The sequence below is a fragment of the Saccostrea echinata genome, unplaced genomic scaffold (genome assembly GCF_033153115.1).
Source record: "Saccostrea echinata isolate AGI-Se365-2 ecotype Australia unplaced genomic scaffold, CSIRO_AGI_Sech_v1 ptg000044l, whole genome shotgun sequence".
Classification (NCBI taxonomy): Eukaryota; Metazoa; Mollusca; class Bivalvia; order Ostreida; family Ostreidae; genus Saccostrea; species Saccostrea echinata.
The window spans coordinates 2885112-2911808 of record NW_026889793.1 but is presented as its reverse complement, the minus strand read 5'-3'; the positions used below and the strand labels follow the sequence as shown (position 1 = coordinate 2911808).

Genomic DNA, 26697 nt, shown 5'->3' with positions numbered 1-26697 from the left:
ATAATATTCATTAACTAAAAACAGAAAAACATGTACAACTTAATGTTCAGATAACAATAAGATGTTTGGTGGGGAAACTACAAATGGACATTGAAAAATTATATGTACAGAATTACATCTTAAAGAAGTTCTACATTACAAACAATCTCACCTTGGCCCTATAGTTTATAAAAAAAAAAAAACATTTAAGACTGCAATTTTTCTGCATATTCCTGTAAAGAAATTAACCCTATTATTTGGCCCCACACTGGAATCATGAGTTGTACAATCTTGGATCTTGATTGCATACATGTATCATACAGTTAGGAGTGACATGATATGTCTCCTTTACAATGAGATAAGCAGCTCTGGCATTTGTTTCTGTAATAATTTTTTAACCAATAGTATAATAATATCAACATATCAAGATACATGTATCCTACTCCAAATTACAACGAGTATCCCTCTCCCCAGAATCAATGTAAAAATGCATGTCCCAACGCAGGTATATAAAGGTTACACAAAGATTCTGACTTGCTTACACAATATGACATCATCATGGTCATAGTAGGCTATATGATGTGAACTTTAGCAATAACAATTTCCTATGTATTTATATTTCAAGATTTGTTTCAAGTTCTATATATAAATTAAGACAAGCAAAACATTATATAACAGGGTTGTCTGTAAGACCTGGGGTCGGGGAATTTCCCCACCTTTAATGACGTAATGCCCCGGTTAATCTGATATTCCCAATCAAATCCCTGTTAGAAGAGGAACCTGAGACCCCCTTCTACTTCTTCAGTGTCCCCTGCTTTCTAAGGGACAATCCTGTATAAGCTAAATCGTGACATTTTTGTATAAATAATGAAGTATTTGTCAAGATCGAGGTTTAAATACCTAATCGCATCTCCATATGAGTAAAAAATTCTCGAGAGGGACGTTAAACAAGAAACAAACAAACCTAACCCATGACGTTATGGCTTTTGATCAAATGAAACAAGACGAGAATTTATGCAAACAAATAATAAAATGAAATGGGAGTTGTAATTTAAAAGAATACAGTCACAGTGAATACCACTTGTGATTCATAGAGAATTAGTATTTAAGAATCAGGTATGCTGATTTATTTTCATCGTTTTTTCTTATACCGGTAATAAAGACAGACAGTTTTTTGAAATTCCAATCAGTCTTTTTTCTGTTGTTTTTAACAACAACATTCAAAAGAATATGCCAGATACTTTGAATCTTATTTTTTTTTGTTGATATCGAAAGCTTGTATTCCATAGTACTGTACTTGGAAAGTGCTTCTAGAATCGTGTACTTAACATGAATTGATGAAAATTCCTCGATCTTATGTACAAATTGTGTAAAAATTTTGGTAAGGTTTCATGGGAAAGTGTGAAATAATTATTTCTGTGATGGGAGAGTAAGATTCTAGCAGCACTTTTCATTGATGATGTTTTTAAAATAATTATTTTTACAAACAGATCAAAATGTATTATCCCCGGGGAAGTGTTGAACTTTTCACTTTTTTGTTAGGGCATATTTTTCTATTTATAGACGTCAAGTGATGAAGTCATAAAAAAGTGAGCCTAGTAAGATTCATTGACATCTATACAATGGGTAATAATAGAAATGTTTCATGATTTATCAATGTTACATTTGATAAATAACATTTGAATTTCCCGAATAATGCTTCTATTGCATATCTGCGAAACCTGAAAAACCTATATTGTTAGGGTGGGTGGGTGGAGGGGCATTGGGAGAGGGGAATCAAGGTAATTTTTGTGCTACTTTACATAATTAAACAAATCAGAACTCCCAAAGGAAGCACTGGACCCTAAAACTTACCACTCTAGATATGCACATGAGATGACTATTTGATTATTTCAATACTTGTAATGCGCAGTGCATTATTACTTTATATGTAACTACTGAGGAAAACAAAATTAAATTATGTATAAAATATTTTTTACACTCCAATTACCCCTGTAATATAATATTTGATGACAACAACCCCCCCTTTTCCGACTACTTTGCACCTTTATTGTTTAGTTTGGAGTTTTTTTGCTTTGAAAGTTTCATTAGGATTTTTGTTTGTCTGAAGCTTTGTTTATTTATCATAAAAATAAAATGATTCCTCTTATTCTATGTCATATCAGGGACCTATATACTAACGTATATAGGTCCCTGGTCATATTCCGCCAAAAGTGGTGCAAAACTTGTAAGAATCTAAACTAAACTACCTCAGCATGCTCATATAAAAGTACATGTAGTACAGTCAATGGAGTTTGTTCCTTACCAAAATATTCATTAAATTTCACTATATGTTGGCTATGCTCTTCTCATTCAGTCAGTCAAAGTATACAATGTTAAGTTGAAGTTTACTGTTACACTGTATACAATGTTTACACCGGAAATAGACATTGGGGCTCGGTAAATATAGATGAGTAACTACATTGTTATGAATCACTTAGTATCTGATGAATACATTATTTGCTACACCAATTGTTTGTATTCTAGTTGTGTTCTACTGTATTATTATACTTATTAATGTGTTCTATATGGGCCTTTACCAATTACTGTAATTGTGTTTGTGCCAATAAAATATTTGTATTTATTTGTATAGGAAACCGGTGTATCGAAAATCCCCAAAGTACCACAAAAGTACCTTTAAAAGAATATAGGGACCATTAAAGACAATAATGGGAAACCAGATAAATATTTGTAATCTGTAAGACCAAAAACGATTTAATTTATACATGTTATAGTAATACATGGACCGACATTTTCATCATTTTTTTTTATTTGTTTTTGTTTTTCTTCATACAAGGAAAATTTAGACGTCAAATTAATAATACATAATATACATGTATTTATAATTCATTTAATCAACATTGATTTTTATAAAGTAAGTTCATTTGCTTTAGCTTATGATGTATGAATATATTAGATTTTTTTGGTAACCAGCTATAATCATTCAATGACGATCTTGTGAATCTATGATTTTTTTTCTTGTTATATTTTTTTTCATCTGAACACTTTCAGTTCTTTTAAGCATTGACATTTTCAGATTTCCAAGATCGACCTGACGTCGCGCACAGTATTGGGGCCTATTTTGTAACGTCAGAATAGCGTCATTAAAACGCTTAAAATTTACGTCCAAGTGAAAGTACTGAAACATCCCAATCAGAATTGTTGACTTTTTCTTTTTCTTACGAGATTTTTTTTTTTTTTTTTTTTTTTTTTTTTGGATTATCTTGTCGTCTTTCATTCTCTTTTTCTCTTGCAATCACGTACATCGAGATATACTAAAATTCAATAAAGGAACCTGCCCTATATATTAGTAGCCCTGAATAATTTTACACTCCCCACCCTGATACACGTATAATTAATATACATTACCCTAGCTTGTCCTTTAGGCCTTGGTTTAGGATCCTGACGCACCACCTTGGCAACATTTGTGTCCAGTACAAGCCTATTAAAAATTTTCTCTATTTTAACAAAGACGAATTTTACATCTTGAGAATCTGTGACCTTGACATTTAACCCTCATTCAGTTCATGACGCCGTTTTGACGCAACTTCTTGTAATATCCATTGTAATATCCATTATCCAACATTTTGCCACGTATGTGCCTCTAAATATTCCCCCATTTAAAAAAAATATGAAAAATATAAACAGATAGATAGGTCCAATTAAGACTGATTCCTACATACATACACTCCTCCCCTAAAAATATTCAGTTGCAGGAAGTATATACATCAATGCTCTTTCTTTCAATTGAAGACACACGTTATTCAGGCCCTTAGGAAGCAATTTCAGTTTGGGGGGGGGGGGCACAGCCATACATTTTCAGTTTGAGGGGGCACTATCAACTACCAAAAATTCTTGACAAGCAAAAAAAAAAAGGGGGGGGGCATCAGGCGTTTTGATTGAGGGGGCACAAACATATAGTATCTATGTTTTCTATAGTAATCTATATATCGGCAAAATTATTGGGGGGGGGGGGGGGCACGCCCCCCCCCCCGGTTCCTACGGCCATGTTATTCCAATCCTCGGAAACTCAACAGGTATGCACATATAAGTAACATTAATTTAAAAAAAAGAAAAGAAAATATAAACAGTTTCGTAAGACCAAAATTCTCAAATTACGGGAGGGACGGAAGAGGAACAGATTTCAATTTCATTCTAATAATATTGGGTTCAATGAATAACACGATTAATGTGGGAGGCCTAGGGTTAGACTGCATATATACATGTACTACAACAAAAAATGGGGAGGGGGCAACCATCCTTTCTGTTAAATGAAAAATTCCATACAAAACAAGCATTCTGCACAAATAATAAATGGGAACGAAAATAGACTAAAATGTATTAAAACTTAATTTGTAAGTAACTCAATACATTAAGATTGACTTGCATATCAAAAATCACCCCGATAATCTGCAAGCGGATAGAGAAAAAAATGCGGAAGACAAAGTGTGACAGAGTGCATACAGACAGGTGGACGGACACAGAGGTAAGGGGCTTTTGAACTATTATTGTTATTCTTTTGGTACCAATTACAACATAATTGAAGATTGACCTACTTTTCATAATTTTACCAACTTTAACTTTGGCTATATCTTTTGAACGGTTAGTGTTAGGGTTTTTATATTTCATATGTATTATTTCATAAACCAGACATTTCTTCGAGTACCGACATTTTTTACCTTGACCTTTGAGTTAAAACTTTTTAAAACCTTTGAAACTTAGCCATAACTTTTTATGATGGATTCTATAGGGATTCCATATATCACATGTGCATTTCTTGTGAGAGGACCTTTCTTTGGTACCAAACTATCAAAAGTCTGATCTGAATTCTCATGACCTTGACCGTCGACTTGTTTTTGAATAAAAAAAACTTTAACCTTGCTTATAACTTTTGAACGGTTAAAGTTAGGGCTTTCATTATTTACATATGTTTTTCTTGTGACAACACCTTTTCCTTTACCTATATATTTTTGCTGTTATGACTTTGAATATGGCCGACTTTTGAAAAACTATTACAGTGTACTTAGTAGCCTTGGTAATGTTTTCTGAATGGCTGTTGCTACGGCTTTCATATTTTACAATGCTGAAAAGTGGCGAAATATGTATATATCCCCCAAAGTGCGCAGAAAACCTTGCGCCGTAAATTGCACAATATTTGCATTACGGGATCTGTAGCGTTATGGTCAAAGACTAAAACATAAAACCATAACGCTACAGTTCTACATCTATGTAAACTACTACAATATAATGAATCTTTCATTTGGGTCATCAATATGGCTCCAGAAATATCAGGAAAGTGGGGGGGGGGGGGTCATATTTGCAAGACAAAAAGGAATAGACATATCATGTGTTACTCCCTTTTATATTGCAATGTGTTCTTGAAAAAAGGTTTTCAATTATTTTCCAAGCATAATTTAATAAAACTTAGACTTTCTACTGTAGCCCTAATGAAATCCCATTGGGGGGGGGGGGGGGTTGCGGGAGGGTTTCAAGATTTAGATAATTGAAATCTAGATCTGCAACATATTAATTATAAAGAGGCCTTTTCATAAGTTTTGTCTTCCCTTCCCTTGTGATTCTTGTATGAAGATTTTTAATTGGTCAAGAGTTTATAGGTAATGAGGACCACCATGTCAATTAAGGACATACGCGCAACGTATACCTTATCTACTGATAATTTTTCAAGATATTCTTAATTTAAGATTATAGTGCCATCAGCTGTTCGTCAACAAAAAATCAGCATGCATTACCAGGGGTTTTGAAAAGATATCAATTGATGAAAATTCTTGTATTATTTAAAGAAAAATACACAAAAAAATTACTGAACATATAATCTAGATGTTTTGTTTATCCAAACTTGTTTTAGAAGAAGTGTACAAGAGCATATATAGACATAGAAATGTACCACACAATTCCTTTAAGTAGTGGAACTCTTCAACTCCAGGGAAAAAGACAAGTAATAGTTATTGTATATTTATTATGGTGTATCCTGATTTATTTGGACGAAGGGCGGTGACGAGTGCGAAGCACGAGTCTCCGCCCCTTCGTCCAAATAAATCAGGATACACCATAATAAATATTCAATAACTTTCTTGTATCATGGCCAATCAAAACGTCAATAATTGTTATGTCCCAAATTTTCAAGCATGATTTTTTAATTACACCAATAAAAAATTTAGTTTTTGTCAGCCGATCGCACGGATAATCTCTCCTTCCTGCCAGTATTTTTTAATTCGCACATTTTATGTGTGTGTTCATGAGAAAGGACGTCGGATTGCATCTCTCCAACTTAATATGAAAACGGGTTGTTAATGAAATTCTTTCGAAAACCTTTGGATATCAAGGTGGAAAATTCTGGTGTTAATCGAAAATCAAGAAAAAAAAGATACCCGTTTCATTTGACATACTCGAGAGCTGTGGCATGAACAAAACGCTGTGTTAACATCTCTTCATCTAAGGACGCAGTGCAGCTGAACTTTATTAGTTGAGCAAAGAATACAGCAAAGATGGTATATCCTGCTAAAAGGCTCTATTACAATAGGTGTGATATTTTAAGATATTTATTTGTGGAATTCATGTCAAGAACTTGGTTTCTCGATGCGGTGGATCGAATATTTGCAGAGTTCCGTAAAAAACATTTCGTATTTTGGGATACATATGCACTGTAATTTATTTATGTAATTTATATACTTTATTTCATTGGCAGAAATTTGTCTTTGTATATAACAAATCCCATTTAATTTTGTAATTCTTCAATATACATGTAATTTAAAATGTTGAAATCGCCTTGGTGTTCAATAATTTATTTACACGGCACAGTTTTTGCTGGCTCCGCCCATCGGTGTATCTCCAGTTATTGTACACTTTACTTCAAAGGAAAAACACCACAGCCATGATACAACAAAGTTTAAACTACGTTGCGTATGTCCTTAATTCAAATCCACTTACAAAGTACAAACCTTGACTTCTATTTTCTTTTGACTTCATTTTTGATAGTAACAAACACTTTTTACCTAAAGCATTTGCACCCAGTATTTTTTGAACTGTTAAATTAAATTAGGATATTTCTTTCTCTAAATAATCAATTCTAAAAATGCTACTGTAATACATCATTCATCAGAATGGGAGATATATACAATTTTCCATATTCTGATTTCAATGTTATTACTGGTAGTATATTTTTCCCCGTCATCTCAAGCCAAGGTCCAGAGTCCACATATAGCTCTCTTCAGAATGGGACAAAAATTGAAAATTTTGGCAGTGGTTTGCGACAATGATTTTTCCCCTTAATTTATATTTTAAAGAAAGATAACTCTTGTAGATAACTTTTAAATAAATATTTTCAAGAAAGATAACTCTTGTAGATGACAAACATAGATGACAATGTAATATTCTGAATAATTAAAAAAAAATCTTAGGCTAATATGAAACCAGAATTACAGTAAATATAATATATGTATGTATACTTTACTATGCTGCACAAAATATTGCCCAATGAAAACAACAGTTGCCCCCCAACCCCAACCCCCCTCCAAATAAAAATAGTTATTGTTTCAAGCTGGAACAGTATCAAGGTAATTCCCCTTATTTACCGTAAAAAAAAAAGTATTCTCTTCTCATAATCATTAAATTGTCATTATTTTTGTTCCATATCCTATGTCTTAAGTAGTTACTGTAAATATTGGATGAAAATACTAAAAAGTGAATAACTACATGTATCTATAAAACTACAGAGCCTCAGAGGATACATTTCTAGATTATCCATTAAGAACACTCTGTGGTTGAAAGCTTTGGGGCAGAAATATTTCACATTTGTATTCAAAAAATGACACATTTTCAACATGTTCATGTGAGCGTTTAGCATTATTAAAAAACATAATGTGGTTGATTGATTTTGGTCTCATATTTCACCATATTTGTACTGCTATAAATAACACTATTTCAAATGAAGTTGTTGGGCACTCTTTGTCCTTGAATGTGTTCTGGCACATCTCTCATTTAATGACACTTTTTCATGTGAGCCTTCAGGGAGACGTTATGGTTGAATGCTTTCGGACATGTCTTACATTTATATGGTTTTTCCCCTGTGTGAGTTCGAGAATGCTTGTCAAGCTGTTCCTTTTCGTTAAAACCTCGACCACAGACTGCACATTTTAAGGCCTTCGTCTTTGAGTGGGTTCGCATATGTCTCCATCTGTTATGAGATTTAACCGTCTTCCCACAAACATCACAAACTATTTGATATATGTCACGATGACTAGTGTTCTTTTCTGAATGCTTTCGCTTGTGCACATTTAAGTTTTCTTTACTGGTAAAAACTCCTCCGCATTCTTCACACATAAAAACACGCTTTTCATGCTTACTTTCTTTGTGAATTCTTAAAAAGGATTTCGTCGAGTAAGATTTCTTGCACACTTCACAGGGAAATCTTGCTCTGTTTGAATGTACACGTAATATATGCGCTTTCATTTTCAGTCCGTCATCAAATATCTTGTCACATTTTGTACACTTGACAGCTAAATGTACTTTCTCAATGTGTTTATCAAGATTGGCATAATATTTATCACATTTTTTGCACTTTTCTCTTTTAGGCCGTACTTTTTTGGTCTTTTTGTTATTTTTATCATTTCTCCCAGATTTTTTGTACCTTTTATTTGGTCGATCAAATTCAGCATCAGAACCACTACCGTCTGAGGGAACATACTCTGAATGAGTTTCCATATGTAAATTTAACTGATATTCACTGTTAAATACTCCATAACACAGTTCACATTCAAATTCATCAGCACTGAAGTCATCGTCCGAGTTTTCTCCTGCAGAAATTATATCAGATGTATCTGAAGAAAGATCTTTGTCAGTCTCTAAGTTAGTTGTTGAGTTTTCTTCTGCAGAAATTGTATCGGAGTCACTATGTGATGTATCTAAATTAGTTGTTGAGTTTTCTTCGGCAGAAATTGTATCGGAATCACTATATGTTGTATTTGAAGTTATATCTCTGTCTGTCTTCAAAGGAACTGGTTCTTCCTGATCATATATAAGTTTGAAACTCTTCATCATATACATATCTGCTCTGTGCTGATTTTTTAAAAATATATATATGGTTAGGATAAAACTATTCCAATTATACTATTCAGTCATACACTGTGCATGGTTGGATTTCTTTTCTAAAAAAGAAAACAAAATTATAATACCTACATATTATATATGCCATGTACAGATGTACAGCTTATACTTATTTATTTGGCCTTGTAAAAAAATGCCCAACTCCACAAGTGCAAAAACTTGATATCTCTAATTAGGTCTACATGTATATACTAAATACTGTAATGTGGAGTCGAATACAGGTATACTTGGGGCGAAATCACTTAAAAGTTTCAAGGCAAACCTGTTATCCAAAAGAAATTTGTGACCCCCTCCATCCTTTCCAAAATGATTTATTGATTTGATTTGAACATATTTCATTACGATAAATATATACAACGGGATTGGGTACAAGTTCTAAAAACTTAATTCACCCTCTCCCTTCATATAATACCACAATGTGGTAACAGGGACCTATATACTATAGTATATACATGTATGTCCCTGGCGGTAATTTCCAACAGTTTGTACAGAATAAATCAACTCACAACATAGATACATGTATATACTGCTAAATTATTGTCTATAAGCATTTTAAATATAAGAACAATCAATTAAATCTACCAGAATGCTGAATATAAGAATGTAAAATAGAAAAGAGATATAAGTTTTCACCAATACTGAGTGAAGTATCCCCCCCCCCCCCTTCGAGTGAAGTAAGAGTCTCAACAATATGAACTTTAACATGTTACTTAATCGTCAATGGAGAAAAACCGCAATTTTTTTAAAACATAATTTACCTTTAAACTGGTGGTACAAGATATTCAATAAGTTCTTTTTGCATAAGTTGAGCTGGTCTAACATTTATAAACATAGGCTAAGTTTGCCACATGAAATCTACAGGAAGTAAACAAAACAGGGACGGTGTAAAATTAGGAAACGTCCCCTTGTTGTCTTCTGTTTTGATTTAAACGTATTTAGCTCACCTGAGCTGAAAGCTCAAGTGAGCTTTTCTGATCACCCGTTGTCCGTCGTCCGTCCGTCCGTCTGTCTGTAAACTTTTCACATTTTCGACTTCTTCTCAAGAACCACTGGGCCAATTTTAACCAAAACTTGGTACAAAGCAACCTTGGGTGATCGAAGGGGAGTTTAAATTGTTAAAATGAAGGGCCAAGTCCCTTTCAAAGGGGAGATAATCAAGAAAAGACAAAAATTGGATGGGGTCATTAAAAAATCATCTTCTCAAGAACCACTGGGCCAGAAAAGATGAAACTTATGTGGAGGCATGCTGGGGTAGTGTAGATTCTAAATTGTTCAAATCATGACCTAGCTCCGGGGGTAGGCGGGGCCACAATAGGGAATCCAAGTTTTACATTGAAATATGTAGTAAAAATCTTTAAAAATCTTCTTCTCAAGAACCACTGGACCAGAAAAGCTGAAACTTACTTGGAAGCATGCTGGGGAAGTGTAGATTCTAAATTATTCAAATCGTGACCCCCGGGGGTAGGGCGGGGCCACAATAGGGAATCCAAGTTTTACATTGAAATATGTAGTAAAAATCTTCTTCTCAAGAACCACTGGACCAGAAAAGCTGAAACTTACTTGGAAGCATGCTGGGGAAGTGTAGATTCTAAATTATTCAAATCATGACCCCCGGGGGTAGGGCAGGGCCACAATAGGGAATCCAAGTTTTACATTGAAATATATAGGAAAAATCTTTAAAAATCTTCTTCTCAAGAACCACTGGGCCTGAAAAGCTGAAACTTATGTGGAAGCATGCTGGGGTAGTGTAGATTCTAAATTATTCAAATCATAACCCCCGGGGGTAGGGCGGGGCCATAATAGGGAATCCAAGTTTTACATTGAAATATATAGGAAAAATCTTTAAATCTCTTCTTCTCTAGAACCACTGGGCCAGAAAAGCTGAAACTTATGTGGAAGCATCCTGGGGTAGTGTAGATTCTAAATTGTTCAAATCATGACCCCCGGGGGTAGGGCGGGGACACAATAGGGAATCCAAGTTTTACATTGAAATGTATAGGAAAAATCTTTAAAAATCTTCTTCTCAAGAACCACTGGGCCAGATAAGCTGAAACTTACTTGGAAGCATGCTGGGGTAGTGTAGATTCCAATTGTTCAATTCATGACCCCTGGGGATAGGGCTGGGCCACAATAAGTACTACGGGGGGGGGGGGGAAATCAGGTGAAAAACAGCAAGGCCAAAGTTACTCAGGTGAGCGCTGTGGCCCATGGGCCTCTTGTTTATTGATACAATCAATGGGATTGGACACAAGATTGTCCTCTCCAACACATAGAAAATGACAAAAATGTATGAGGTCAATAAGGCACAACTACAAGAAATGAGCAGAAAAAAAGAAAGCAAAATATATTAACAAAAGGAAAAAATATATACCCTCGAGGAACCTATTTCGGTGGTAATAAGCATTCAATTACAAAATTTTCCTAACGAGTACAACTGAATATATAGGGCATTAGTGCAGTTTTGCTTTAAAGGCTCCTATAATTTATCCAAATATTACCAAAATTTTAATCAAATACTGACGAATAGATATTTTTTCTCCAAATGTATATGACATTCTGTTTTGGGCACGTGCAAATAGATGAGGTATACCTAAATCAGTGGCATGATGCTTTTCAAAGGTTTCTACCTTCATAAGTTCAGCACCAAACAAACAAATGACTTAGAAATTATGGAAATGAACAAAGCAATACATTTAGAGAATATTTTAACAGATATATATGTTAATATTGAAAGTGATGAATAAAATATTCACCATATCTGAAAATTTCCTTTGAAGTAAAGCAGTCATGGGTCCAGTGGTTACCTTGTTCTTACAGCCAAACTAAACTCACATGACAACACCAACTTTGGGCAAAAATCCTGATTACAGTCAAAAACAGTTCTCTTTTTAACCTTTTCCAGCTGATAAAAAATATTTTACAGTTTCTTTATGTATTTATTGTAAATTTATTTACTATCTAAATGCAACTAGCCTTTAAAAATATACACATAGATCATATAACAGACATGAACTTTCTGGAGTCCCCTAAAATTTTAAATTTCTTTAAAATTATCAAATGGCTTAACTTTTATGTACAGCTGTTAAACTTTTAAACTGTTAAACTTTTGTCTAGATTTTGTTTTTGATTGCATACTCCCAACAAATTTAAATTTAATTGGTAATTTCGATCTTATTTTTTTTACCTTTCAAAAATTGAGTATGTTTCAAAGTTAATCAAACACTGTTGTATCTTCATGTTTTTTCTTAGGGATATTTTTACTTTTATATGACGTACTATAAGCTACTTTGTTACCTAACATTATTCATATATAGATAATTATACAAGATCTTTATTTTACCACTGTGCTACCTAGCTGTAATTGTACAGATTACAGAACCAAAAATTTGTAGGTATTTATATATATTGTGATTGAACAATGTCAGCTATCTAGAACATGTACATGATATACATGTAGCAAGACATTTTTTTTAATAAATAAAAAAAATATAGGTGGATCAGCTACATAATTATCTGATTTTGCACCATTTTATATGCTTCATTTACAAATTTATGGTGGTATATACTAGTAAGTCTCTTCCCAACGACACCTTGACCGTCACATTTCACATTGCCGTAAGAACGGGGGGGGGGTGCCCCAATAATTTTGCCAATATATAGAATACTATAGAAAACATGCCTACTACCCCCCACCCACCCCCCACTGAAATTGCTTCCTTCGGGCCTCTCTCACACCTCGGTCCTGGCAGGTCATCTGGACCCAAACAATGTTCTGTGATGGAAAAATTACACTTATAGCCCCCCTCCCCACTTCTTCCGAGTACAGAATTTTTTCTACAGTAAATTTTCCTTTAAATGCTGGTCCCCCTCCTCCTGCACACTTTTTGTTGTTGTAAGATCGAGCACTGGTAAATTCCATGAGTTAGATAGGTAATAAGGTGATTTTTTTTGATTGTCAATTACGACAGCAACAGTGATGACGACAGACAACTGACTTCGGCTCAGGCGAGCTAAAAAGTAATCCCAGAAAAGCACAATCTACCGTGCAGAGTTGTTCGTAACTCTCTCAGACACCTCTGCAATGGGCTCGCGTCAAGATTTTTGAAATCAAGTAAAAACATGGTATTTCAAGGATCATTTCAAATTCAACTAATAGTTGTATTTAGAATATATCGACCGTAAAGGACAAACATTAGCGTAGGTATTTATTTTATAATAAAATAAAATAAACGCACTATTTTTCGTGATATGCGAGCCAACGACAGAGATGAATGTATGAGCCGATGGTAGAGAGTGAGAAAAGCAGTGCGAGTAGTTGCCGAAAAGCAGACAGGTTGCGAAAATAAATATAAAAAGTAAGACGGTCATGCAGGCCAACTTTCCTCCCGTTTAGAGTAATCCAGAATCAAGAGACAAGCTTATGTGTCTGTAATATACATGCACCTATCTCGTGCACATCATGATACACGATATACATGTAGGTGATGTGCTACTAGTTTAATGTTTGTTTAATGTCTCTTACAGAATTTCTCACTCATTTATAAAGGATTAAGTGGTATTCAACCAATTACCACAACTTTACCATCACTTTGAAAGACACACAGTTATTTTGACAGTGACCTCTTAATGAAAAGGGCGCTAACTAAAGGCTACAAAAGTCAAATGTGTGTATATTTCCGGTAACCCGTCCAACGTTAACCCTATTTTACCCACTGACCCTACTATACTACTTTTTTTTACACCAACTCCACCGTGCCTTTGTTCACTAGTATAGTTTTCTCATTGTGCAGTCAATGCATCTCAGACACTGAAAGAAACAAGACGTGTTTGTGAAACACTGATGCTCTCGTATAGCAACTTATAGGAAAGGTTAAACTTTCTCAAATGCAAAGCAAATATGTTGGTACCCAAAGTAAGGTCTTGTCTCGGGGAATAAATCTGTGAAATATGAATGCCCTAGCAGCAGCCATTGAATAGATATGGAAAACTGAAAAGGTTAAAGTATGTCAAAAATTAAGGTCAAGGTCAAAAATTAATGGTGCCCAAGGAAAGGCCATCTCCCAAGAAATACACAGGTGAAATATAAAATCAGATGCACCAATCGTTAAAAAGTTATGGCCAAGATTAAAGTTTTCCAAAAGTAGTCAAATTCCAAGGTCAAGGTCAAAGGGTCAAAGTTGTTGGTTTCCAAAGAAAGGTCTTGTCACAAGGATCACACATGTGAAGTATGAAAGTCCTAGCACCGACCGTTCAAAAGTTATGGTCAAGGTTAAAGTTTTCCAAAAGTAGGTCAAACTCCAAATTCAAGGTCAAAGTTGTTGAAATCCATAGTAAGGTCATGTCACAAGGATACACATGTGAAATATGAAAGCCCTAACACTAACCGTTCAAAAGTTATGGCCAAGGTTAAATTTCTTCAAAAGTAGGTCAAACTCCAAGGTCAAAGGTCAGAGTTGTTGGTATCCAAAGGAAGGTCTTGTCACAAAGATTACACCTGTGAAGAATGAAAGCCCTAGCACCAACTGTTCAAAAGTTATGGCAAAGGATAAAGTTTGGTAAAATTTTGCAAATCTGGGTCAAACTACAAGGTTAGGGTAAAAAAGTCAAATATGGTGGTACCCAAAGAAAGGTCTTGTCACAAGGAATACACATGTGAAATATGAAAGCCATAGATCCAAACGATTAAAAGTTATGGGCAAGGTTAAAGTTTTTGAGGAGAAACAGACAGACAGCTAGACAGACGGGCGGACAGGTCAAAAACTATATACCCCCGAATCTTTGATACGGGGTCAGAAAAACGTGTCTATCCAATTTTAATGAGTACACTTATTTTGTTGGGATGTTTATTCATGTATGTATGAATGTATGTACATATAAGAAAACTAGATGTGTCTCAATGCCACGAATCCCCCCCCCCCCCCCGGCATTTTTAAATTTGCTTGTCAAACTTGACATGTACTTAATATACCTGCATATACAATTTCAACCTTATACATACATCCCTACAGAAATTAGCGGATTTTTTTTTTTTTTTGGGGGGGGGGGGGTCACAGTAGATCAGTCGGTAGAGCGCTCGCTCCGTGATCGGAAGGTTGTGTGTTCGAATCACGGCCGCAACTGACCTAATTCGATAAAAAAAAAATAGGTAGTGACTGTTCCTTCGCCAATTGCTTGGCACTTTGAAGAGAAAGTTGCGGGTCCTTCGGATGAGATCTTAAAAGCCGAGGCCCCGTGTCACGGTAGGCGTTGAGACGATAAAGAACCCTCACTGCTCAATGGCCCTGAGTGCCGAGTAAAGGTCTAAATTTGAAGCCCTTCACCGGTATACGGTGATGTCTCTATATGAGTGAAACATTTTCGAACGGGACGTAAAAAACATACAATCAATCAAGCTTAATATGCCCCGTATCGAAGATTCGGGAGTATATATAGTTTTTGCCATGTCCGTCTGTCTGCCTTTCTGTTTGTCAACAAAAACTTTAGCGATAACATTGCTCATAATTTCTGATTGATTGGATCTATAGCTTTCATATTCCACACGGGTATTCCTTCTGACAGGACCTTTCTTTTATCTTATTTGATCTTTTGACCTTGGAGGTTGACCCAGTTTTACAAAATTTTACCCAGCTTTAACCTTGATCATAACTTTGAACAGTTGGTGCTAGTGCTTTCATACTTCAAAGGTGTAATCTTTGTGACAAGACTTTCCTTTGGATACCAACAACTCTGACCTTTGACCTTGACCTAGGAGTTTGACCTACTTTTGAAGATTGGTGCTAGGGCTTGCATACTTCACATGTGTAAACCTTCTTTTGGATACCAATAACTTTGACCCTTTGACCTTGGAGTTTGACCTACTTTTTTAAGACTTTAATCTTGGCCCTAACTTTTGAACAGTTGGTGGTAGGGCTTTCATAATTCACATGTGTATTACTTATGACAAGACCTTCCTTTAGATACCAACATTTATAGCCCATTGATCATGACCTTGGAGTTTGATCTTCTTTTGGAAAACTTTAACCTTGGCCATTACTTTTGAGCAGTTGGTGCTAGGGCTTTCAAACTTCACATATGTAATCCTTGAGACAAATCCTTCCCTTGGATACCGACTTTGACCCTTTGACCTTGGAGTTTGACCTACTTTTGAAAAACTTTAACCTTGGCCATATCTTTGAACGGTTGGTGCTTAGGCTTTCATATTTCACATGTGTATTTCTTGTGAGAAGTACTTTCCTTGCGCACCATTAATTTTGATCTTGATGTTTGACTTACTTTCGAAAAACTCCAACGTTTTCCTTATCTTTTCAATGGTTGCTGCTAGGAATTTCATAATTCACAGGTAGATTCCTCGGGACAAGACCTTACTTTGGGCAACAACATATTTGATTTGCATTTGAGAAAGTTTAACCTTCGCTATAAGTTGCCATACGGGGGCATCATTGTTTCACAAACATATCTTGTTTTTTTTTCTACCTTCAAGTGGGATAACTCTGTCAAAAATCATTGAACCACGACTAAATTCAAACTTGACTTGTATTTATTGGTAAAATACCTGCACATGCAAATCCAACCTTATACATATAAAAGTAAGAGAGCGGAAAATGAAAATTTCTTGTTTTTTTTTCTAAGTTCAAGAGGGATAACTCTGTCAAAAATCATCGGACCATGACCAAATTAGAACTTGAACTGCGCATTCCTATGACGTATCCGTATGTCAAATGCGAGTTGAATGTGTGCAACTGTTGCCGAGATAATGAAAGTCAATCATGACGGAACAAGGTAACACTATATGCCCCGGCCATTTTATGGCTGGGGCATAAAAAGCATATCGAATAATTGCGTAAGTTTTGAATGATTGGAATTAGGGCTTTCATATTATTACACAAGTGTATTTCTTGTGACAAGATCTTTCCTCGGGTACCAAAAAATGTTGACCTTGGAGATCGATATAATATTGAAAAACTTACCTTGGCCTAACTTTTGAAAGTTGGTACTAAGGCTTTCATATTTTACAGTTGTATTCCTTGTGACAAGACTTTCAAAGGGTACCAATAATTATGACCCTTTGACCTTGATTTTGGAGTTTGGCCTACTTTTGAAAAAGAAAGTACCTTGGACATGCGTTTTAAATGGTTGGAGCTGGGGCTTTCATATTAAAGATGTGCATTTCTTGTGACAAGCCTCTTCAATAGGTACCATTAATTTTTATTCTTAGACCTTGACCTCGGAGTTTGACCTACATTTGAAAAAAAAAAAAAAAAAACCTTGGTCATTACTTTTGAACAATTGGTTCTAATGCTTTCGTATTTCAAAGGTGTATTCCTTGTGACAAGAGCTTTCTTTGGGTGCAACATTTTTAATTCCTTTACTTTGACTTGTATTTGAGAAAGCTTGACCTTTGTAATAAGCTGTCAAATGCATATGGGAGCATCAATGTTTCACACTCACATCTCGTTTATTTGGCCTAACCTTATTAGATAGTAAATTATATATATATATATATATATATATATATATATATATATATATATATATATATATCCTGAAACAAAGTCCATTTGATGGATTGCTGCACATAAACACGTTAAAACATGGGTGTATGAACATATTTACAGTTGATGGATACAAACAGATGATTTACTATAAGTCTATTACCCCCCCCCCCCCTAAAAAAACAAAACAAAAAAAACCAACCAAACAAACAAGAATATGATGAAAATAAAATTTTATTCACAATGATGTATGGAACACACACACACACAAATACAATATACATGTATTCAAATATTAATAGCATTGTATGTACCTCCATCCTCTCCCAAGGCCTAGGGTAACTGCCTCTATATCCAAAAGATACTTGTGTATTTGAAAATATATAGCCCTCAATTCATTTAAATTTTCTAAAATCTCTGCAAGTAAAATTTTATCTCCTCTCCATTGTTTTCTTGCAATGCTCTCAAGAGAACAATGATTTACACAAAAGTCATTTGCCACAACACAGTAGGAAGATTCCTACAGAGTTTTAAATGATCCCATCCAATTTTCTTACACAACTATTTATTTATTATCTCCCCTTTATTTCAACAAATCATGCTGTGAGACAAAACACTTAGCCTAATATTTCTCTTAACTTTAAAGCCTCGATCTATTTATCTTTTTTGACCTATTTGTAAAGAATACACAAGGGTAAAAAGACAATAAATTGAAAAAGAACAAATGTACAAGAATTTTTTTTAAAAAATGTACGTCACATATTAAACTAGGTCATAGTGATGGCACTTTCTCACATGTAGCTGGAGGGAGATCTTATGATTATAGGCTTCAGGGCACAAGTCACATCTGAATGGCCTCTCTTTTGTATGAGTGAGCATATGACTGTTTAAGTTGTAATTTGTGCGGAAGAACTTTCCACATGTGATGCATTTGAAGGGTTTACTATCCAAATGTACCTTCATGTGACGGTGCAGTGTCCCAGAGAATGTAAATCCCTGCCCGCAGAGGTCACAGATAAAGGACTTTTCTTTTGAGTGAATCTTAACATGTTTTCGCAAATTAGATGGATGTTTAAAAGATTTTCCGCATTGTTCGCAATCATATGTTTTATCGTCATGTTCCTTTAGCATATGTTCATTCAAGCAACCCCTTCTGTTGAATGTGGATCCACATATCTCACAAATGTGTTTGACTTTTCGTTCCTTTGAACATACATGCTGGCGTAAATGGAGAGCTTCAGAGAAAGCCTTTTTGCATATGTTGCATTTCACCTTTTTCACCATTTTAGGCAAGTGTGTTCTCTTATGAGAAAGAAGGGCAGATCTAGACTTGATCATTTTGCCACACTCGTCACAATTTGCACCTTTTCCTACACTCAGTGGCCATAGTGGGAAGTTGTGCTTTCGTCTGTGATATTCCATTTTACCTTTACTCAAAAACTTTTCACCACAGAGAAAACAATAAAATGCTTTATGCTCAGTGACATTTTTATTTTCGGTCTCAGAACTCTCAACTTTCACATCTTCATTGTCTGATTCTATGTAATCAGATCCATCATTATCACTTAAATCCTCTAAGGAACAGTTTTTTAAATCACCATCTTTCTCAATGAAATCAGTCTTTGAATTTGCCTTCCTTGAATGCTCCTCCATTGGTGTGCTCTCCTTTGAAATACTACTTTTATAATCCTCTAGCATCTTCTCCTTGGGAATTCTTAACAGCTTTATCACTGGCACTCTCTTCTTTGATATAATGCTTTCAAAATCTTCCAGCTTTTTCTTCTTTGAAATGATTTCTTTAGATGTTTTTGTTATTTTTACTTTTAAAATGCCTCTTCCAGAAGCCTTAGCAACCCCCTTCTTTTCTTCATCTGTATCATCTTTTTCTTCACCTGTATCTCCTTTCTCTTCGGAAACATCTTCCTTCTCTTCAGAAATATCTTCCTTTTTTTCATCTGAATTTACCTTTTCTACAGGAACATCTTCCTTTTCTTCATCAGAATTTACCTTTTCTACAGGACCATCTTCCTTTTTTTCAACTGCATCTTCTTTTTCTTCAGAAACATCTTCCTTCTCTTCAGAAAAATCTTCCATCTCTTCAAATTCCTCTGATTCCTCATCTCTGTCAGAACCCATCTGCACTGCCGGGGAGCTGTTTTTCTGTTGATTTACATCCAATTCTGTTTCAGGTATTACAGCCTCTAGTTCATACTCTTCACTTGTTTCATTATCGACCTCTTCCTCACTATTTAAGAAGTTTAAGATGTTGTTCACCTGACTCTGTACGTCATCCAGCTGTTCATGTTCCATCTTTACATTTGCTCGTGCAGGTTTTAAGAATGCTTTGAAATTTTGCTGAGTAATGTCAAACATGCCAGAGTTTGTTTCAGCTGAACACCATTCCATTACTGCCGTATTAGACTCGATGGAATCAAAAATCTCTGTATCTTGATCAAACCTGCAATTATCTATTACAGCAGATCGAACTTTCTTTTCAATTTCAGGATTCAAATAATCAAGTCCTGCCTGGTTGTCAGTCATGCTCTCCAGATTGGTGGTAGGTTGAGATCTTTTTCTAGTGTTTGATTTTGAGTTTTGAGTTGTGCTCGACATTGATTTAGATGTAGACATATCTTTATTTCTCTTTTTTTCAACTTGATTTCTGTGTTTTAATTTTGGTTTTAATTTGGATGCCTTTGTGGATGTTGTGTTACTATTTATTGCTTTAACTTGAACCTCTTGACACAATTCTGGTTTATCTTTTGATTGTGATGTACCTGTAATCTTGGTAAAAACTTCTTGGACTTGTTCTGTATCACAGGATATTGGTGATGAGTTGGACTTTCTGGAAGTTGTTGTATCATCTTGAACCTCATCTCCATCACTTGATTTTGGCAGTGATCTGGATTCTACTGTAGAAGTTGTCTCACCATTCAAATCCTCATCTTGATTTCTAAGAGTTGCTTTATTTTCTGATCTGTATCTGGTTGAACCTTTTGCATCCCCTTCTATGTCTTCCTGAACATCATCTCCATGACTCGATCCTGGCTTTGATTTGAGCCTTGGTGAAGGTCCTTCGTTATTTTTCATTTCACCAACCAGTTCTTCATGGGTTCTTTCATGCTTCTCCAGGTTTACCTGTTTCATGTATGCTCTCCTACAGACTCTACATTTGTACAGTGTGACTGGCGATTTATTCATGTTAGGCATTTGAGGGTGTAACTCCTTGTTTGTGTTGATGATAGAGGTGCTGTGGCTTGAAGCTGGAGATTTTTGACTGCGAGAGTTACGAGTGTAAGTAAAACCTCTGGACTGTGGATCCCACTCTTTATCCAAAAACTCAACAAAATGAATTTGCTCCATCTGAAAAAATACAATGTATTTAAAATCAGTGCATACTTATTAAGACTATTATTTACTAATTGTTTTTAAACATAGAAGTGTCATTTTTAAATCAAATTCTGAACATGCACCACATGCAAATATTCACTTGATTCAATTTGAAAGAAAAAGTTTTTTCATGAACAGCAAGGCAACATTTTTTTAAAAACAAACATCTGTTTGTGGACCTGCTTTTCTTGAGGCAACTTCTTTGTACACCTTCTTCATTATGTATTCCCTGGTATTCCTAATAATTTGAACAAGGGTACTAATATATCATTTTGAACTTTTAACATTTGGGGGGGGGGGGGGATGTAGATTTCCTGGTAAAATTAAAATATGTCAATAGGACATGAATGCAGGATTTATTAGTAATGCATCGTGAAAAGAAAAGTAACTTGCAGGGTTGCCCTTAAGAATTGATATTTCCTACACAGCTGTTTACTTACAGTGTATTTAAAAATTTCATTTTCAATATTTACCTGACCTTAAAACCAAGGGTTATGTGATTAACAGGGCTGTGGATAACCACTCACTAATTATTGCAAGTAAAATTTGCTGTAAGCGATTAGATATTATAAACCTCAGAGTCACTTACATGGGAAACTTTTTTTCTGGAACATAATTACATTTCAGTTTTATTTTGTATGTACTTTCAGTGTACTAAACTAAATTATTTGTGTTGCATGCAAAGCAGTTAATTCTAATGCGCGTGTGACATAGACCAGATTTCATCGAAGTGGTTAGAAAACAAACTACTTTTGATTGATTGATTGGTTGAATGTTGTTTAACATCCCTCTTGAGAATTTTTCACTCATATGAAGACGCCACCACTTGCCGGTGGAGAGCTGCAAATTTTGTCCTATACTTGGCACTTACGGCCATTGAGCAGTGAGGGATCTTTTTCGTGCCAGCACCTACTGCGACACGGGACCTCATTTTATAGTCTCATCCGAAGAACCGGTCTCCACGTCCCACAGTGGGATTTGAACCCGCGACGTAAGGATCAACTCCTTACTTCGCGACTCTAGAGCTTGTTCTTAAATATTTTTTTGTTTTAAGAATCAGCTAAGATTATCAGATACTTCAACGGGAATGGTAATTTTATCATGTCGAATTCACAATAGTAGATGGGAATCAAACTTCATCTCACATTGTAAGTCATATAATTTTGACCCCCCCCCCCCCCCCCCCCCCCCCAGCCATTAAACACAACAAAATGTAACAAACATTATATTATTTGATCAAAATTTTTAGAAAAAAAACCTGTTGAAACATGAACACTACGAACATAATTGTTGAACCAAAGAAAATTCATTTAAAAAAAAATTAAGGAACATTTTATGTTTATTGTTGTTATTTTCTAATTTATATATAATGTGGGTTCATGGATCCCACTGTGGGCCTATAAACTTTAAAAAGTAGGGTGCCCACATGGCCCCTAAGGTTTCAACTATAAACTACAACACTGTTCAACAAAATTGAATGTACACTGCCTACTTAGTAAATGCTTGGATATCATTGACAAGATGACTATTATAATAATGTTCTTGTTGAACTGAAAATAAAGAAATAAGATATTCAAGAAATTTCCAATCCTGTACATGTATTATTTGTTTAATCTACTATCTATCTGGACAGTGGTATATACATTGAATCAAAGTGAAATTAATTTTGGTGGACTTAGGTAGTTACTGCAAGAACATATGAATAGCATTGCTAACTTAGCAGCTAGATGCATTTACATTGCATTATGGGTCTAGAGGGTACTGTCAAAAAATTGTTTTGATCAATCTGCATCTGAATTTTCTCTTCAAGTTCGTGTTGCTTTAAGAGCACACACTGCCGAGCTGTATTTTCTATAAATGATCCATCATATTTTTCCTCCCTCTGATTTATATCTCCTGCAGGGATAGACATTAACTTTCAGATTCACTTGCCCTTCGGGCAAGTGATCTCAAACTTTGACTTGTCCGAATGCAAAACTTGGTTGCCCAAAATTAAGATGGAACTTAAGACGAAATTATTAATTACTGCAAACGTTATGAAAAGAAAAAATGTGACGAAATACACTACTGTCAATTTGGCAAGTTGAGCTACCGGGTACCTGAAACAATTTCGATCCTGCATTTGTACATAAATGTATACCGCTGTAATTGTAAATTTAACCTGTTAACATACACTGCCATGCAGCAATAACCCTCCGTTTCCTTTTTAAAAAAAATCATATTTTTGAAAATTAATTGCGGTAGGATCATTTTGTGATTCGTGATTTTTAGCGATAACTGTGAAGCAACGCTTAAGGAAGATAGTTGCTACGTAACATACATCTTACCTTGATCAGGATACAACGTGTAACACTGTACTTATATTCTGTGCGTGAATAATCTAATTTCATAATAAGAAGTTAACAAAATTTTGTTAGACGTAGAGTGTATTTCCTACGAAAGAAAACAACAAATTCGATTTTTATATGAACGGTATAATCCAGAAACGCTACCAAGGAATTTCGAATGCAAAACATTGTCAGTCAGGTGCGTGGGGGAAATCAAGTGTTCAATTTATTGTTTTATTTATAAATTAATGTAAACTAAATAAATATGTACATTTGTATGAGAAAAATTCACTTGCCCGATCGGACAAGTATGTCGACAATTTCACTTGCCCGAACTGAGAATTTACTTGTCCCGGGCAATCGGACAACCGTTAATGTCAATCCCTGTCCTGGCATTAAACTTGGCTCTTCATTTGAAAAGAAAAAGAACTTGAATAGTCCTTATCTAAGGATGCTTTTTGCTAAGTTTGTAATTAGTCTATTGGTTCTTAAGAAGTTTAAAATGTAAAGAGTTAACAGACAACAGATGAATAAGGAGTGGAAGATGAATAATAAAATGTTGATCAAAGAGGTTCACAATAGATTTTTTCCTCGGGTGAGCTAAACAATTATGTAGACTGAAGGAATTTCTCTAAAATTGATCAATTTATGGTCCATGGATCTAGAGTCTCAAGATAAAATTTCTGTAACAGTAAAACATGTTTACAACGAAGTGCCAAGGGACAGATGATTTTGCTTCGTTATAAACATAATGTGTTATATCCATCAAGTTCAGGATATATTTTAAAGTCATGGGGAATGAAAATCACTTAGTTGTAAGCATCAATTAATTATTTAAGTGTTCACTCACAGGCGTTTGTTATACAGTACGCTAGTTTTCTACTATACAATAACATTAATTGTTAGTGTTATTGTATATAGTAGAAAACTAGCATACTGTATGAAACAAACCCCTATGTGTTCACTATCAGAGTGTTTATTAATAACTATACTTGCCTATTACATTAAAGGACTTATCACATGTTTCACAATTACTTGAAATTAAAAGCAAATCACATAACTATCAAGATAAGATTTTTTTTATTATACAAAATGAAATAATATTAAAAGGAAAAAGAAATTAAAAATTACCATTCTGTATCATATATTCGGCTACATGTACTTCGGATGTTACTACTCTTTTCAATGTTGAGTCTTCAAGACCGTCATTTAATGGCCAAACCAACAAGGACCTTGATGGAGTCTAAACAAATACTGTAAAAATGTAAAATTCGATAATACATTTGATTCCCTAATAAGCCTCATCTTTGAGTTTGTATATAAAAAAAAATGAGAGCATCTGCGAATATTATTTTGCTTCACCTAGATGCTAGTTAACAGCGGTTAATGAACTTATACAGCAATAATATTTTCAAAACCACCCAAAGTGGCATATTTTCAAAGTGGTAGTTTGATCTTCATTACACATATAATCATTGTATGTATAACAGAGAAAAGAGCGGACAAGATGCCTCTGTAAACAAGGGCTAAAATACCTTTAAAAAAACCTGAGAAAATTCGAATAAGCATGCTGCTACAAAAGCAATTAAGCAGTTGTTCAACGATTGCAACTCTAATGCATCATCATGAGGAATAAATATGAACAAATACATACGATTTGCTTACATTCAAATCAAGAGGGACTGGGAAGAACACGCTTTTCTTCTATTCTAATTTTCCATTATTTACTTCCGGATGTTTATCGAGGCAGAGAGGGACAGGGTAAAAGAGGGTCCCGTAAGTGTGACATCCGCGCCATATAAAAATTATTTATTGTTATAAAGCAGCGACGACACTCTCACTAATAAAATAAACATTTAGTTTAACATTCCTATGGAAATATAAAAAAGGGCTTTAACCTTTTGTAATTACTATGGTTGGAGTAAAATAGAATATTATAAGATGACAAGGCCTTTGCATTTTTTTCAGTTTTAAATTTCGTCATTATTTTTAATCATTTTACTTTATTTATTTTTGTTTTGTTTTGTTTTGTTTTGTTTGTTTGTTTGTTTGTTTGTTTTTTTTTGGGGGGGGGGGGGCTACAGATGTGGGAAACAATAATATACTCGGACAAACATTTCGGAGATTTTAAATTCGTATATATCATGTATATGTATAGGAATAACTGAAACCTCTGCCTCTGTCTTATCTCCCTTATGGGATAAGTCTACTAGTACTACCGAATCTGACTATGTACATGTACTTTTAATGCACGTATGTATTGCTTAAATCCCATTTTGAAATTCGTACAAAAGCTCTAAAACGGTAAGAGAGAGAGAGAGAGAGAGAGAGTGAGTGAGAGAGAGACTAGGCCGTAATAACCATTTCAAGGCAAGTATGTCAAATGCCTCACTAAAATCTTTGAGTTTGTTTTATTTAAAGGACTACTTTCACTGGTAACGGGACATTTTGCCCCTATTGACGGTTCGCGCCGAGACCATTCGCCCCCAAAGACCTTTCGCGCCGAGACGTTTCGCGCCGAATTTAATCTACAGTGTCTATATAGATAACGATATATTACGATGTTTTAAGATAAATATTTATACATAAGGTTAATATTGATTTTATTAAAAAAATGTTCTAAAGTTACTAAAAAAGTTTTCATGTTTAAATTGTTGAAATAGGCTTATACCATAATTAAATGTATAATTATCCATGTGCAGATATAATTATGTTTATTCAGCAATCATAATTCTCTGATTCAGTTTTGTAATTAAGGTGTTATATAATAACTATAATTTGGAGACTCTCCATGTTAAGATAAAGAGGAGAATTAAAATTATGAGACGGGTGTCAAGTTCATTTTACCGTTGCTCTATAGGATGCACACTGACTCCAATTTTCTTTATGATTTTGAGTAATGCTATATAAGTACTTATCAAAAATATACTTCTCAACAGGAGTTCATAAAAAAAAAAATCAGGTCTGACAATTTCTTTTTTTTTTTTAATTTTAGAGGCAAAATTATCTCAATCAGGTCTTCAGAGTGTCACGTCTTTAGTATATTGATTGAACCAATGGACTGGATTAATATAACACAGTAAAAAAGTTATTAAGAAGTTAATAATTGCTGTTAACAATTGATAATTACCGCATAATCAATTAATTGATCTTCTAGGGGCGAAACGTCTCAGCGCGAATGGTCTTTTGGGGCGAACCGTCCCGCACTCCTTTCACTTTAAATATCTGCGTCATTGTATTTATTCTAAACATTAGTTCTTCGTTGTATTTTCCGGAAACTGACCGTCTCATCAGTTGGATTTCGGATCGGAAACCCTTGGCTAGCGAAGATGAGGGTGGGATAGCGG

The 26697-nt window shown here is 34.7% G+C and overlaps 2 protein-coding genes across 2 annotated transcripts; both read right to left on the bottom strand.

The window, feature by feature from the left end:
- Positions 1 to 1077: 1077 nt before the first annotated feature.
- LOC133201462 (zinc finger protein 624-like) lies at positions 1078 to 9081 on the bottom strand. The gene is made up of 3 exons (XM_061337264.1): positions 8085 to 9081; positions 4795 to 4867; positions 1078 to 1216 (listed from the first exon to the last, which is right to left on the bottom strand). Exons 1-3 carry the CDS (start codon positions 9079 to 9081, stop codon positions 1078 to 1080), a joined length of 1209 nt encoding a protein of 402 aa, XP_061193248.1.
- An 8769-nt stretch (positions 9082 to 17850) lies between these two features.
- On the bottom strand, positions 17851 to 25075 carry LOC133201530 (zinc finger protein 37 homolog). Its single transcript, XM_061337332.1, has 3 exons — positions 25016 to 25075; positions 24482 to 24604; positions 17851 to 20996 (listed from the first exon to the last, which is right to left on the bottom strand). The coding sequence occupies exons 2-3, from the start codon at positions 24482 to 24484 to the stop codon at positions 18396 to 18398; spliced, it is 2604 nt and encodes an 867-aa protein (XP_061193316.1). The 5' UTR covers positions 24485 to 24604; positions 25016 to 25075; the 3' UTR covers positions 17851 to 18395.
- Positions 25076 to 26697: the final 1622 nt, after the last annotated feature.